The 15,044-nt window shown below is 42.3% G+C and overlaps 1 protein-coding gene across 6 annotated transcripts in view; it reads left to right on the top strand.

Annotated features, from left to right (window-relative positions):
• RUFY3 (RUN and FYVE domain containing 3) overlaps nucleotides 1-15,044 on the top strand; it is a 58,806-nt gene that overhangs the window by 21,981 nt on the left and 21,781 nt on the right. For all 6 annotated transcript variants that reach the window (XM_072863487.1, XM_072863488.1, XM_072863492.1 and 3 more), the window contains 4 exons: nucleotides 9,784-9,957; nucleotides 11,312-11,429; nucleotides 13,197-13,298; nucleotides 14,317-14,440. In XM_072863487.1, coding sequence (XP_072719588.1) covers nucleotides 9,784-9,957; nucleotides 11,312-11,429; nucleotides 13,197-13,298; nucleotides 14,317-14,440 — 518 coding nt within the window. The remainder of the gene's footprint in view (nucleotides 1-9,783; nucleotides 9,958-11,311; nucleotides 11,430-13,196; nucleotides 13,299-14,316; nucleotides 14,441-15,044) is intronic.

Raw genomic sequence — 15,044 nt, forward strand, 5'->3', positions numbered from 1 at the left:
ATCACCTCCGCGAGGTGTTTCATTTGGAGTGATGGTCGTAACGAAGTTAAAGCTCTGTTTAACCTTATTTACAATGTCCTCAGTGTGTCCTTTTCCTGAAATGTGCTTGCTTTTCATGTGTGGCTGTATTTCCCGGTTGGGGGGTTCTTTTTGGGGCTGGGAAGGAGGAAATTGAAGGAAATGCTGACATTGCATAAATATCAAAAGTTTAGTGCTTTGATCTTGCAAACAAAATAATGCTTTTCTTGCTTTTCTTTTTAGGATGTGCTTGACTAAAACGTTGCTTGTCTTAATGCAGAAAGAAACAAAGCTTGTAAACCTTTACTGAAGCCTGCCCTAATTTGACTCTCAAGGAAAAAACGGCTTTGCTGTATTGCTTTGTGCAGACTAATAAACCCTTTTGACTTGCAAATCTCTTCCCTCTATGAATTAAGTCTTGTATTATGCAAATCTCCCTTCCAGTTACCCTTTTCTTATACCTTGATTTTGAATCTTTCCTTTAGATCATGGCTTGCATGACATTTTCTTTCTTTTCCTTTCTTTTTGCTGTTTGCAAAGACTCTTGGGAGGATTTGACAGATGTGGTGGAGCAATTGCGCGATGATACTGAAGGTGCGTGCCACACCAACATCTTTCAGCTATTATTTCCACTAATGATTGGCTTTTGACTTCTTATTTTGAGCCTGAGTGCAAAACACCGTTTTCCTTTCCAGTGCCAATAGCTGTGGCTTTCTGGACGTGCTTGTCTGGCTGAGCCAGGTCCGCAGCCAGAACGTGCTGTGCCCGTTGCACTCGGTGTGGATGTTTGGTTTCTGCCGTTAGCGTGTTAAAGAAAATGTCTTTCATCCCTCGAGTGTATGTATTGCTCTTGCAATTGTATTAATTTACGTTTAAAATGGATATTGTGAAGGCTTTCCTTCTAAATTTTATCAGCCCCTTTGTGGGTTCCATGTGATCAGTTTTGGTTTCTAAATTCTTACTGATTTCTTTTTTGAAAATATGTGCATACAATGTTGCTTGAAAAAATGCTTTAACAATTTTTGGGTATTTTTACTTCAAGTGGGGGTAGAATAAGTGAATCAACAAGGGGCTAGTTTACTTATATTAAATCCATTCTGAGACAATTATTTTCCTGAGCCTGACATAAAGACAACTTAAAAGGTTGCGACAATATATGGAACCTAAATTTCAAAAAAAAATTTCAAAAATCACCCCGAAGCTTCAGATTTTCTGAAGTATTTCTATTTATCAACTCAAGACTTTGCAAAAGTAACTCTAAAACTTGTATTGCAAGTTTTGATTGAAACTTGTGAAGTACTAAATGGGAAAAAAATTTTATAGTACTTCTTACTTGATACTTAAAAATGGTGCAAGGGTGAAATAGTTGAAGCCCCAATTCAGCATGCACTCAAGTAAATTTGTAATTTGATGACTAAATGCAATGGTTCATGCTTGGGATTAAAGCGGTTGCAGCACAAAAGGCTAATACACCTTTCGGAGGCAAGGGAATAAGAAGGGAATTTACCTTTTGTGGCTGAGAAGTTTCAGTGCTCATCATTAGGAAGAATATAGATTTCAACGTAGAAGGATGGTTAGGGGTATTTACCTATATGGGCCAAATTATTTTAAAATGGCAATCTCAAATGAGACGCTAAAGCTAAGGCTCTCGATGTCTAGAAGACCTAACCTACAAGCGTAAGTCCAGTTGTTCTCACGCTGATAATCCCAGAGGAGTAAGGTCAGCAGATGCATTTCAGCTCTTTTTGCCAATTTGTGCATTGAGTGTTTTCGAAGGTGGTGTGGATTGCAGATCCCGCGGTGGCTGTTTTCCTACCAGTGTCTTATTCAGTTTTGGTCTCATTCTCACCGGTAGGATGTTAACCAAAAGCTGCATTTGTTTCTGTATAGCACAGATAAGCTATTTAAACGTGAAACTTGGTAAAGCAAAATGGTGAAATAAAGTGAAGCACGTTTCTGTTATGGACTCAGGGTAATAAATAGAGGGTAAAGTATGAACAACACTGTGAGGGGTACATCTGTCTTAAAATACGTAGCTGCGATTATTACTAGAATAATAACTGATAGTGAAGGATGGCAAAGTAACGCAGCGAAGTTTGGGACTCACTTAGGAAAAACCTTCCAGTGCAAATAGTTCTAAGCCTGTTTCTGGCAGAAGAGAAAAGCAAAATCATCCATGACATAGCAAAATTGATTATTATTTATATTTGGAAACTCAGATGGTATAAATCTTTTTAAAGAGGATGTGTTGTGTACAAAAAATGGTTTAGATGCATTGACTACACCGATCTCTCGCTGGTCATCGTGTGTGGATGGGGCTTTCTCAAGTGTTGTGCTTGGTTATGTGCCTGGGGCTTCTGCAGGCTTCTCGTCAGCCGTGGGAGATGTTCTCTCTCCTGGCACAACAGCTAATCCTGCTCCCCCAGCAGCTCCAGCCGAGGGCATATCCAAGGGAGTCTTTAAGGAAGAAGAAAAAAAAAAAGGGTTGAGACTTTTTTTCCCCATTAAAGGTTGTACAGATTTTTTGCATTAATTTTGTCGGGGCGGGATACGTTTGAAATGTGTGTCTTGTCTGCTTTCACTTGTGCTTTTGTTTCCCATGACCACTACCCCGTTCTGTTTTTTGAAACTCTTGCATGCCTGGTGTGTGTGGGAAACTGTCCTCGGCAATCGCTCAGAGACTGATGGGTGCTTGATGCGGAGCGTGCTTTCCCCCTCAAAAGTCAACGTTAAGGACATAATAGCAAGAACAGCTGAAGCAACCTTGTAAACTCTCTGTGAAAATGTTTCCTGTCTTAGGAAATGAGATCTCATTTTGGTAAGGTGGTGTTAGTCCAGCTGCTTTCCAGTTTATCCACAGTCCCTCAGAGTAGACAGGTTGAATTTTGAGTATAGAAGCAAAAAATGAGTAGAATAAAACATCTTTCTATAGAAAGATGTGTCTGCTTTTCACTTGTGAATAGTCACGTCGTTTTTATTTTCGTCACTGCTTACCTTTAAGAGAGTGTTTGCGTGATATGCAGAATGTGTATTGCCTCATCCTTGAGATGGTAGTCAGGGGCTTGCATTGCTGGAAGGCAGATGAGGCATTTGAATGTAAGGGGACGTCAGGAAAGCTTCAACTGACGTACAAGAAGCTTAAAAAATACTTAATGATGTTGAACTCCCCATTTCTTTTTGCAGCATTAAAATAGCCTGAGTTTGCTTTAGCTTATTTGTTTGTCGTGAATGGAAGACTCTGGCTCAGATGGCAGATACTCCGCTGTCCCCCAGCTCGCTGCTGCGTGCCGTTCAGCTGGAAACAGCTGCCCTGACAACTGGGGTGGGAGAAAGGACCGCGTACCACGTCTTAGTTGCCTTGACCATAAGCTAGCGTGTTAGCAGGGACCCACGGAGGCCGAGGTGAAGCGGGGGCAGGTGCCGAGCAGGTGCCTGTACCCCTCTGCAGCTGCGACCGCAAGGACGGCAACGTCGTGTGTCCCCCAACGTCGTGTGTCCCCCGCGACTTGTGGCAAGAGTCACCTCCTCTGTTGCTCCTGTGGGATCTTCCCGGGACATAAGCCAGCGCTTTGGCGATGCTGCAGCAGGTTGTGCGCTGGCAGGAATTTTAGGGAGGCCGGCTCGGGACCCGAGGTTGCCGGGGGAGAACAAAATGAATTATTCCGAGGAAAATGGACATCGTGTTGCTGCTTTTTGACTCTCTGTCGATAATTTGTGGAGAGAGCGCTTCAGCTTAGAGAAATTTTCTCACCTTCTGCGTGGTGCGGTGTGGCAGAGCAGAGGCTAAGGAAGAGACAGTTAAAATGATGAAAGCCCTTAATTTATCTAGGGATTTGCTTTCCACACATATTTGAAATTATACATGTGTTCATGATTTCATAGTCTGAGCAGCAGGAACTAATGTCTTTCTAATGTGAATTGGCTTAACTGAAACTCAGAGCACTGTCGATAGCTGGCTGGTTTGTTTTGAAAGCAAGTGTTTCACCATTGACGTGTCCCAGTGAATCTGAATACAGTGCGAACTGTTTGCAAGATGCCATTTCTCTTCCGTACACAGAAGCAGCCTTTCTAAATTTCAGGTTGCTTTAAGTTTGGATTCTTGATTTAAGATGGATTCAGGACACGGATTCAACCTTGCTGAAATACTAATTAATTGGCATGACTTTGAGCAGATTTATTCACCTCTACAGTGTTTCTTGAATCCCTGCATTTGATCAAAATTCTAGCTTTACTTTAGTTTCTTCTTAATTCTTTTAGGATAATTCAATATGAGGAGCAATAAAAATTTATTGTCACCAGCTGAGAAGTATGCTTAGACCTAAGCTTAGATCTACGCTTAGACCACATTCACAGCTTAACCCTTTGAGATTCAGTATTGCATTAACTTTTTCCTTGACTTTTAGGTTCCTAGGTACATATTTTACCTTTTAAACAAATTACAGGATTCCTGAGATTCTTGGATGCTTGGTCTTCATGGAAGCTTCTCAGGAACTTTCCGCTTTTCACGCTGTTAGCGCATGAATGATTGTGGCGCAGTTTTACCTCTTCAGAAACCTGTGAGTTCAGTGTTTTAAGGATGCAGTCAGATGAGCTGATTATTTTACCCTGTCATTCTGGTGGGATGCAAGTCCAGTTCCGTCATGACCGCTTAGATGCCATGTGCAAGGTTGCTGGTTAGAAAACACGTCTATTCTGTAGAAGCTACCATTTTTTAATAGCAAAAGTGTCTTTAAGATTACTTCAGTTGAACTCCAAACCACATTGAAAGGCAAAGTTTAAGGGCCAAGATTTTACTTTTTAAGGTTTACGACATAGCTTGTGTAGTAAGACACAGGTAGTTTTTGCAGTTAGAGGCAGAAAGAGAAAGTTGGAGAAGGTGTTGACTCAAACAGAGAACCTCAGTTGCACATGAGGGTCAGACTGGCTAAGCAGAAAGTGTCTGGGTTGACTTAAAGCCAGCCAGCCAGTCTTACTGTGTAAAAGTCATCTTTGATTGCTTACCCTGCTCTTTTAGACTCGATTGTAAAGGTGTATATGTTGCACCGCATATAGCAATGGAATAAATTACTTGGGATTTAATTTTTGGAATGTATCTCTGGAATTTTATCCAGTTTCAGACTATATAACAATGAATCGGTTTGCAAGATGAGAATCTTAGATAAGCTGCATGTGCAGAGCACCGTCGTTCACAACAGACTAATGAAGCAGAAACCTTCAATTAGTTAACGTGATGAAAACATTTTTCCGTTACGGAGACTGTGACTGCACATTTTAGTCTTAAATGAAAGCATAGCCCTGCTTTTTCTTTTTTCCTAAGTGCTTTCATCAGCTCTTAGAAGTGTTGAAAGAGTCTAGTTGTCTGGAACATGCTTCATACACCCCTCTGCTATTCTTGTTTGTGGTGGTTTTTTTTAATTAGGGTAGTATTGACCCCAGTTGACACACAGCAGTCCCAGACCTCTCAAATTCATGGGCAACCATGCGCCTTGCCTCAAAAAGCACCCGGTACCCTTGACCTCAGTATAGGTCTGTGTGAGGCAGCAGCTCTCGATACTCTGAAGAAACGTGCATGGTTTCCTGTGAGTATATAACCCAGTAGGACCCTATTTCTGAGCAGTGTCCTTGGACTCTACCAGAATTCAAATTAGCTAATAACCATAGCCAAAGTAACATTTTCCATGTAGCTGTCTTGTACGGTTTCTTTAATTTTGTATTAGGAATTGATTTGCCACCTAAGCAGAATGACTTTGGATGCCTGCCTTGCTACCGGTTGGATCAATGAGCTGCTCGGGCAGCGGGTGCGGGACCGCTCTGTACTGCGGCAGGGCTTTGTTGCTTGGGGCGTGCCGCTGCGGGACCTCGGCCAGCGGGGAAACGTCTCGATGAGAGAGGAGAGCAGGTCTCTGCATCTTCCTGTGTCTTGCTACGCCCATGATAGGGAAGAAGAGAAAGAAGCTGTGATTATTAACAAGGTTTAAGTCAAGTCTTAAAACTTTTAGGTATGTTCGGGAGGCAAACACTCAGCTTTTCGAAAAGGTCTGATCTCACTACTGAGATCAGTATGCACTGTGTGCGTATACATAGGAGTTTCTCTTCAAAGCCTGGCCAGGCAAATAATCGTGTTCAATCTAGACTTCAAAATGTATTTAAACTAAAAAAAAAAAAAAGTCTTATTTGTTTCTTTTACCACAGCACCATAGTCTTTTGAGGGTACGTATAAAAATTGCCTCAGATAATTCAAACCTACTAGAAATTTCTGCTGGTTCATCTGCCTTGGTCAGAAGCATGGATATACTGTAGGTGGAGTTGTGCTACCAGAAGTATTGACGGAGGGGGCTGATGGATTTTTTTTTTTTTACCAGATAAGCTTGTTCTGAGCGGATTTTGAATCATGGTACCGAAGCAAAGCACAAGTTTGTGACAATAGTTGTCTGCAGTAGAAGCAAATGCTGTAGTGATGTTCATATACTCTTAAAGGGCAACCGTGATTGATGGATGCTGTCGGAAGCGGTGTTCATTAGTATTATGCAGAAGTATACAGAAGAAGATACACAGAAGGTTTTTTAATTGCATGTACAAAAATTAGTTTTTGCAACTGTGTGTAATATTATGTCTGACTTCTTTTTTTCTCCCCCCCTGAGTCTGCATTCCTAGTAATGGTGACTGTTAGCTACATTGCAAATCATAAAGTGGATTGCAAATTGCAAAACAGGTCATCTGCTCAATGTACATGCCAAATCTATCAGCTTAAAATAGTAGTAGTTCTGCAAAGGCAATAAAAATCACCCACTGAATTAAATCTATCTACAGTCCAATGCTGCTATGAGAATTGCATTCCTAAATGAGCACTTTGAAGTTTTCTAAACTATGAAAATAAATTCTGAATGCCTAATTTCAGCCTTTTTATAAGATGTGAGCCAAGACAATGAGTGCTTGAAGAGTGTGCAGTGACTAAAACAAAACTCTCAGGGGGTTTTGATCGCTTTGCCCCTCAGCAGAAGACTGGGTGGAGAAAGAGGAATATCTGGACTTGTTTGCCACGTCTCTGAACAAGAAGGCGTTTGTCCATGGCAGCAGATGTGGCCTGGTGCATGACTAGACGGGTGGCTGTTGATCGTTGGCAATTCCAGCTGGCATGGATCAGTGCCCCTTTGATGAGTGCTGCTGGTGCTATTGCCACAGAGCTAGGTCTGAGTATTTCTTTGAGCCATCAGCAGCATCCCTGATAAAAGCAGCCTGTCCTCTGGCAGACAGGCCACCCAAAACTAAGCAGCAGTAACAAGACCTCACCAGCCTGGGTGCCAGCTAGCCTTGGAGCCACGGGAACCCGACCGTGGCGTGCTTCAGAGGCAGATTCAGCAAGTCTGCCTTTGTTCCCGGGTTTCACGAATGCTCCCTTTTGATTCTCTTTCATAATTTCTCAGGTCCTTTGATGGAGGATGTTTGTGTCTCCCCTTCAGTAGTTGCTTTTTGTCTCCCAACCCTGAGGTGCCTTTCAGTGTCTCCTGTCTGGCATAAGGAGTCTCAACTGCACGGTAGCAGTTGCTCCTCTTCTTGCCTGTTCTGGATTCAGCCATAGGTTACTGAAATTAAATATTACTCCTGTCAGCTACATGCTGCTGGGCCTACAGTGCTTTTCAACCCGCAGGAGATACCCAAGATTGGAAGTGGGAACGATGTGATTTTTCGTGATTCTGTGGTTCTATAAAGTTTTGCTCCTTGCTCTGTTTTTGGCTGGTGGGTGCTGACAGGATGCCTCATTGCAGCGGCAGTACGTTTGAGACGACAAGGAGTTTATATTTGAGCAACTGGACTTGTCGGTACCAGCATCGTGACACAGCAGGATGATGACTTGCATCATCAGGACAAGTCCTACAGAAGACTGCAGTAGTCTCAGAAGAATATACCCCTTGGCCTCTTTTGGCTAAGTTGTTGCATTTTAAATTGCAAGAAATCGTTCTTCACAGTTGTATTGACAAGAGGATGGGAACTGTTAACGATCCAGACAGCTCAAGTCCACCTGCCTAGTAGAGATAAGATGTTTACTCGCTGGCAAACCTGCTGAATACAACCCCAAACTTCTGCAAGGCTTCACTTAGGGACTGGATCCACTCAGGATAAGGGTTGCATCTTCCCCTCCTCCTTCCTCATGATAGGTTCCTACGTCTCTCCTTAAAACATTTATCTCAGTTGTCTACATGTTGAAGAGACGGAGCCTCCGAACAGTCAGAAAGAGCTTGAGAACACCCTGTCGGTGGTGAGCGTCGCTGGGTGGGTCTGGGTGGTGGTACTCCACAGCGCCGGCAGGAACAGCCGTTCTGCCACAGCTTAGATGCCTAGATATTTTTAAGGCTTCTTTCATCAAACGTAGCTACGTGCTCCCCTGCATTTTAAATAGAAATATATCTCCTTCTGTTCTAATTGAAGGTTTTCAGTCTCTGTTATTTATTTGCTTTACTTGTTTGCTAAATGCAAGCATGCTTTGTCAGTATAGCAGATAAAATGTGTACCTTGTGCTTAGCTATGTAGTTTTAGATATCCTCTGGTCATGTTTCTGCTGCTAGGTGTACTAAATTCACTCACAAAGGTGGCAAATTGGTTCAAGGGTCCGTGGCTGTGTACAGCAGCCCTAGCATAAATGCGCCTTACAGGGATGAAACTGCTTGCGCCGAAGAACTTTAGGTCAAAAATGGGGTGTGAGATTGCAGGTGGGACAGATAGAAACAGAAGACTTGCGACTGATGCAACATTATTTTTGTTAGCAAGAATTTCTCTCTATTGCCGTGTATCTCCAGGCCTAAAGCTTAAGCACACTTTATTTGTTGCAGGAGGACAATTTCACTCTAGTTATGGGACAGCACTGTTGGAAACGAACTTGTTCTTGAGGTGTTGGAAATGCCCTGATGGTGTCTGGGGAGAGAGGCACTCTGAAAGGATAGGTGTTGGCATTGCCCCATTACACACGCCAGGGAGCAGGAGGCCTGCAGGCAGGGCGTAGTTTGGAAAATAGACGTCTGTATTTGTTTCTTGCTACTGGCAAATATAGAGGTCTGAATATTAATAATATAGTAGAGGAACAATATAGTCTTGGAAGATCTGTGCGTGTTGGGGCTTAGAGCGAGCTGTCAGAGGAGCCGTGAAGATCAGCCCCTTTATTGTCAGTGGTAAAAAACAGTAGTGTTGATAAAATGGGGAGAGAGAGGTGGGAATTGGCTCCATGTTACATCCAAGTTTAAAAAATAATAATAATAATGAGAAGGGAAGGTGCAAGACTGGCTTGAGAAGCACATGGATGGATGACGTGTGAGAGGATTTGTGGTTATCTTTAGGTGGAAGAACAAATGGCAAGTGGAGAATTCTTACTGGTTTGTAGTTGCTGGATGTAGCTGGGGATTTGAGTTGGAGCAAGTAACGGCCCTAGCATTCAGTAATGCGTTGTCAAGATGTAAAGCACAATATTAACAGCTGTCTTTAAACTTTTCTCCCTTGAAAATGTAAAGCTTTTGTAGTTATTTGAAGTACTGAGGCACCCTTAGTGTGATATATCACCTATTCCCATGTCATTGTGGCTTCAGCCATAAAATGCTAGTGAATTTTTATTTTTCTCAACGAAAGACCTGAATAGAGTGCCTCACATCAAACTGTCACTGCCCCTAAAAATGTCTTCAAAGCTGAGGGACAAAAAGAGAGAGAGAGATGGGATATCTTATTGCATTAAAAATAGCTTTTGTTACTCAACAGTATTTGTCTTCCTTCTTTTAATAGATCCTAATTATCTCATGGCTAATGAACGCATGAACCTGATGAACATGGCGAAACTGAGTATCAAGGGGTTGATTGAATCGGCACTTAATCTGGGCAGGACGCTGGACTCCGACTACGCGCCTCTTCAGCAGTTCTTCGTTGTGATGGAACATTGCCTTAAACACGGCTTGAAAGGTAACCTTGCTCGAGAGGAGTCCTCCCGGGCTGTTTGTCATAGCGTAGGAAGGAGAAAGAGCAATCTTGTTTTAAAAACCTAGTTTTGTAATCTGCAGTAGACTAAAGAGAGGCTGAGCAGGGTCACTGCTGAGATCGCAGCTGACTTGACAGGCCACAGGAAGGGAAAAAAATCTGCTGAAGGTGTAACACTGCACATGAAAAGTTCACAGTTGTTGCAAGTGCTTGCCATTTTTAAAACAGCTTTTCAGGTGACTCGAGTCTGTCTACGTGTTCAATGCTAACACTAGCTCCTCAGCAACCTCGTGAGGGTTTTTCCGCACTTGCTCATGCTTTAGGGATGCAACAGCCCTCTTGCTGGAAGAGGAACTGCAACACAGAGGTCCTTTCTCAGTAGTTCTGCAAAACTGAGGATTTTGGCTTTGTGCAGCTAATGTCTTGTAAGCTGCTTTCTCAGATAGCAAGCAGAGCATATATTTAACTATATAATACGGAGTCACAACTAAAATTGCCAAGTACCAGACTACTTTTCTTGACGTGCTGCCCTTGCGTGATAGTAGCTTGAGATGAAAAGCAGAGGATATTAAACGCCCTCTCAGCACCCATACGTACATCCTGCGGTGCTGCTTTAGTAGTCGTGTTCCGCATTACGCGTGGAAGAAGTGATGCCTGTGCCGGTTAAGGTAACATGGTGCAAGGGAGGAGTGTTCATATTCTTCAGCTTCTTGGTTTATCCATTTGTCAGTGTCCCTACTGCTGGCCATAAGCTTGAAATTAACAGAGTTTTTGGTTTTCTCGCTGCTGCTGTGAAGTAGCAGTAACAACTATGGAAGAAGAAAATTAATTTCCAGCTTTAGTACCTAGGGCTCCCTCGAAAGCTTTTCTGAAGGAGGAAAGGATTCACAGAGAAGCCCCTGGCAGCTATGGAGAAGGAGCAGGTTCAAAGTGGTGTGGTCCTCATCCTTTGTACAGTGACGGTCTGTCATGGCACAGAAGATTACTGTGCACACGTCAAGTGTAACTTAGGGACAGTGACAGCATCCTAGTAGAAATTTGGACCTCTAGCAGTGACTCCAGGTTGCTGGTTATCACCAGATGTTGTTGTTTTGGCATATTGGGGATGTATGGAATATTTCCTGGCATCTGTCTCAAGCCCCTGTTGCCTTATTTGAATGATACCAGTAATTGCGGCACTCGGGCATAAAAAGTCATCTTTTGTGCTTGCCCAGCAGCAGTCCCAGAAGAATTGTTCTGGCAATTTTTGTCTACTGTTCACTCACTTCTCACCATGTTTGAGAATGTATTTAGTCAGCACGGGCCTAACAGGCTCATTTTGTATCTTTTTCTTTTCTAGCCAAGAAGACTTTTCTTGGGCAAAATAAGTCATTTTGGGGACCTCTAGAACTAGTAGAAAAACTTGTTCCTGAAGCTGCAGAAATTACAGCAAGTGTTAAAGATCTCCCAGGGCTGAAGTAAGTACAGTCTTTTACTGCACAAGTACATAATATGTTTTTTTTATTGTAAGAAGGATCCTGAAGAAGAGAAGGAAGGGCAAACATAACCTTCAGAATACATCTGCTACCTTCTGCTGATAAAAATGGATCATTACCCTCTTTTATTCTTAATCAAGGAACTGCAGAAGGAGAGGATAGGAAATATCCTTCCTGTGTTAAGCGCATGGGGCATTATGGACAGCAGTGCCTTTATTGCTGGCACTGAATGAGTGACGATGCGTCTCAGGAATGGGAACAGCCTTTACTGCCTCTCTTCCTGAAGTCGGACTGAAGAGGAAGGGAATTGGAAGGAACAGGTTAAATAGTTTTGAGGCTGATAGACAGAGGTAATTTTTCTTTTAAATAAATTCAGGTAAACTTGTGAAGTTTGTGTAAAAGGAAGGCTCAGTCACAAAGTTGGAGAAGATACTAGCTTATGTTAAAGAGGGGAGAAAAAAAACACTTGAAGCATATATTGATCTGAAAAATTTCATAGTCATTTCAGACATCCCACTCAGGTTTGCTTATTCCATGCTAAAAAGAAACTGTAAGAGACTTTCAGCCTGGGGAATAGGAAAAAAGGTGTAAGGAAGCTTTTGTATGAGTAGCAGAACTAAGGATTAAATCTTTGCTGAAAGAAGAGGTGAATAGATTCAATAACAATTTATTTCAGGTTAGTATTTAGCGATGTACATATGGACAAGTGCTTTTACTGGAAATCTGTGCAGGACTCCTCCTGGAACAGCTTACAGGACCAGCGTGGAGTGCCAACAATGTTGTGCCAGAGCTCCTGTTACCTTTGCCTGTTGTAAAAGAATATTGAAATGTTAAAGACATTGAAATAAAGAACATTTTTAGAATAAGCTTCTCAACCTCGGCCTTGCATTCATACTAACGCTTGGGAAATGGCATGTCATGTATTAGCGAGGTCAAGAAAGGGGAGTCATGAAGATGACTTTCACGGGCAGTCGCTGCTTATGCTAGTTAAGGTTAGAAAATAAAGTGCCCCATGTGCTGTTTGCTATAAAACAGCTGACTGACTGCTGGAGATGGAAAAGAAATTTCCTTCTAATCGGAATACTGCTCAACACGGGGGATTTACACCTTCCTTTGGAGCATCTGGTACTGGCTCCTGGCCAGGATGCCAGGGTAGATGAGCCAGAGCTGTGATGCAGCATATCAGTTACCGTATTTTTAAAGCTGTGTGCTTCAGATTGCCAGGAGAAACAGAGGGGGAAGGACTGTGACTATAACCCATTGCATCCTGTGAGTGTGTTAATGAGCAAAATAGTTGAAGAGAACAGTACTGAATTTGTGTTTTCAGTTGTCTGCCTGGATTCTCACCCAACTTAACGCCTACCTGAAGGAGTGGTGCTTGGGCATCTGTGGTGAACTGAAGTATACACGTGTTATTCTGATTTGCCGTATGCAAAACTGATTTTGAATTAGAAGGTGATGTGTTGGAGCAGCTGATCTCTGTCTATGTAGTAGCATCTGGCCAGGGTACAGTCAGGGAAATATTTTTAGTATAACAACAAATACATAATTAGTTATGAGAGAAGCAGTGATTGCTTAGATAAACTTGTCTGTAACTATTTGCACTTAAATACCTTCTGTTTCCCTGTTTTCATCAGTGCCAGCTCTATCTTTGAGCTGCAGAAGCTTTAGATAGAATGGGATTATTGAAGCTGTTTGTGAATGTGCACTGTAGTATGTCTGTAACCGTTTTGTTTCTGGCCTTTGTAGGACACCTGTGGGTAGAGGAAGAGCTTGGCTTCGCCTGGCTCTAATGCAGAAGAAACTTTCAGAATACATGAAAGCCTTGATTAACAGAAAGGATCTTCTCAGGTGAGCGCTGAGCTCGCTGTCGGGTTAGGTTAGGTTCGCTTCTGCCCTCTTGTAAGATCTTTACAATCTTGTACACCCAAATGGTAAAGTATGTGTGTACTTTTTTTGATAAACGGTAATTTTTGTCAAATGCAGAGCTTCCTCTGAGGGATTAAAAATGCTTAGTATTCTTTCTTAATTCAGAAGCTGTTATTTCTCCACTTTTTTTGTGTCAAGTATTCATTAGAATAAACACAAATTTTGGTTTCAAAGAGGTGATTTGGGTGAAATATTTTGTCTAGAGGGGACACGGCATTCTCTGTCTGCAAGATCTTGGCCCTGGATGTATTTCTGACCTTGTCGCTTCATTACCATCTGACTTGGAACAAGTCATTTCACTTCTCTGTGTCTCTGCTTCCCACTCATAAAACAGCAATAATTTTGTAGTTTAATTGTAAGTCCAGGGATTTGAACTACTACATCCGTGTAAAGCAGTAGGATTTAATAAATATGTGGGTGTTTCTTTACTCAAACAAGTGGGTTTTTGTTGGCCGTCCATGTAAATCCGCAGTCAACTTGGGGTTAAAAAGGAGAACTTGGTATTGTCCACTGGCAAATGTGGCGGTGGCTCGTGTTAATAAAAGTATGTAATAGAGTAGTAGAAGTATGCTACTTAAAAAAACTCGATGATACTAAGCCCCAGTCTTAAATCTTCACTGTGCTGTACCATTACTCAAGAATCGTGCTTACTTTCCGTGACCCTTCAACAGTGAGGGACCAGGTCTCCTACTTATTGGGTCTTTGCCTCATCTAGAGAGTTGCTGTGCTAGGAGAGATTTGTTCAGTCAGAGCAGGAGTACGTTGATAGTACATAGGAGTACATTTCTGTGTGGACTATGTGCCGCTGCCTGGGTTTTTGTTAAGGCTGAGCTTGCGTTATATCGGCATATGAACTAGCAGGGATCCCATGCTAGTTGACATCATTTTAGTTGACTTTTAAAGCTGCGACACTTGTCTTCTCTTGCCGTGCATTCTGCAGTGAATTTTATGAGCCTAATGCACTGATGATGGAAGAAGAAGGTGCGATCATTGCTGGCCTCCTGGTAGGTTTGAATGTCATCGATGCAAACTTCTGCATGAAAGGAGAAGACCTGGACTCACAGGTACTGGGCATTCAGTTGATGGCTTTTTTCTGCTCGTTTAAATTGGAAGAATTTTCCATTGTAGAGGACTCTTGTCAACTGAGACACAAGTTTGTTACTGTATGTAATAGAAGACTAATATAAGCTTGCTCCTATGATTGTGGCCTTCGGTTAGCTGGCGGCGCCGAGACCAGAGACTCAAGATTTTGGATTTCTCTTTGCTGTTATGCTTTGCTATGGTCTGCATGCAGGTTCACTGCGGAGTGAAATGTAGTAAGTGAAAAAGGAGGTGAAAACAGAGAAGGACGTAGCCAAAACGAGAGGAGGAATGGGCAGAACTGTTAATTCGCTCACGCTGTGTGATGAGATCATTGTAGCTGTTAAACAAAAGAAAATGAGCCTGTATGCGCTTTTGTTCCAGCTTGCATAAGCAGTGTATATACGGATAACGGTGATGGTAATGACTTGTCCTTACGTCCTAAGGCTTGCTTGCCAACTTGCTGCTTATCCTCGTATATTGTTGCTTGAAATACACCATGTTTTCATTAATTTTGGATAGACTACTTTTATAATGAATCCTTGCTATAATACAACGTGTACTGATGTTCTAACGGAATGACTCTGA

Source organism: Ciconia boyciana, chromosome 5, assembly GCF_034638445.1.
Source record: "Ciconia boyciana chromosome 5, ASM3463844v1, whole genome shotgun sequence".
Taxonomy (NCBI): Eukaryota; Metazoa; Chordata; class Aves; order Ciconiiformes; family Ciconiidae; genus Ciconia; species Ciconia boyciana.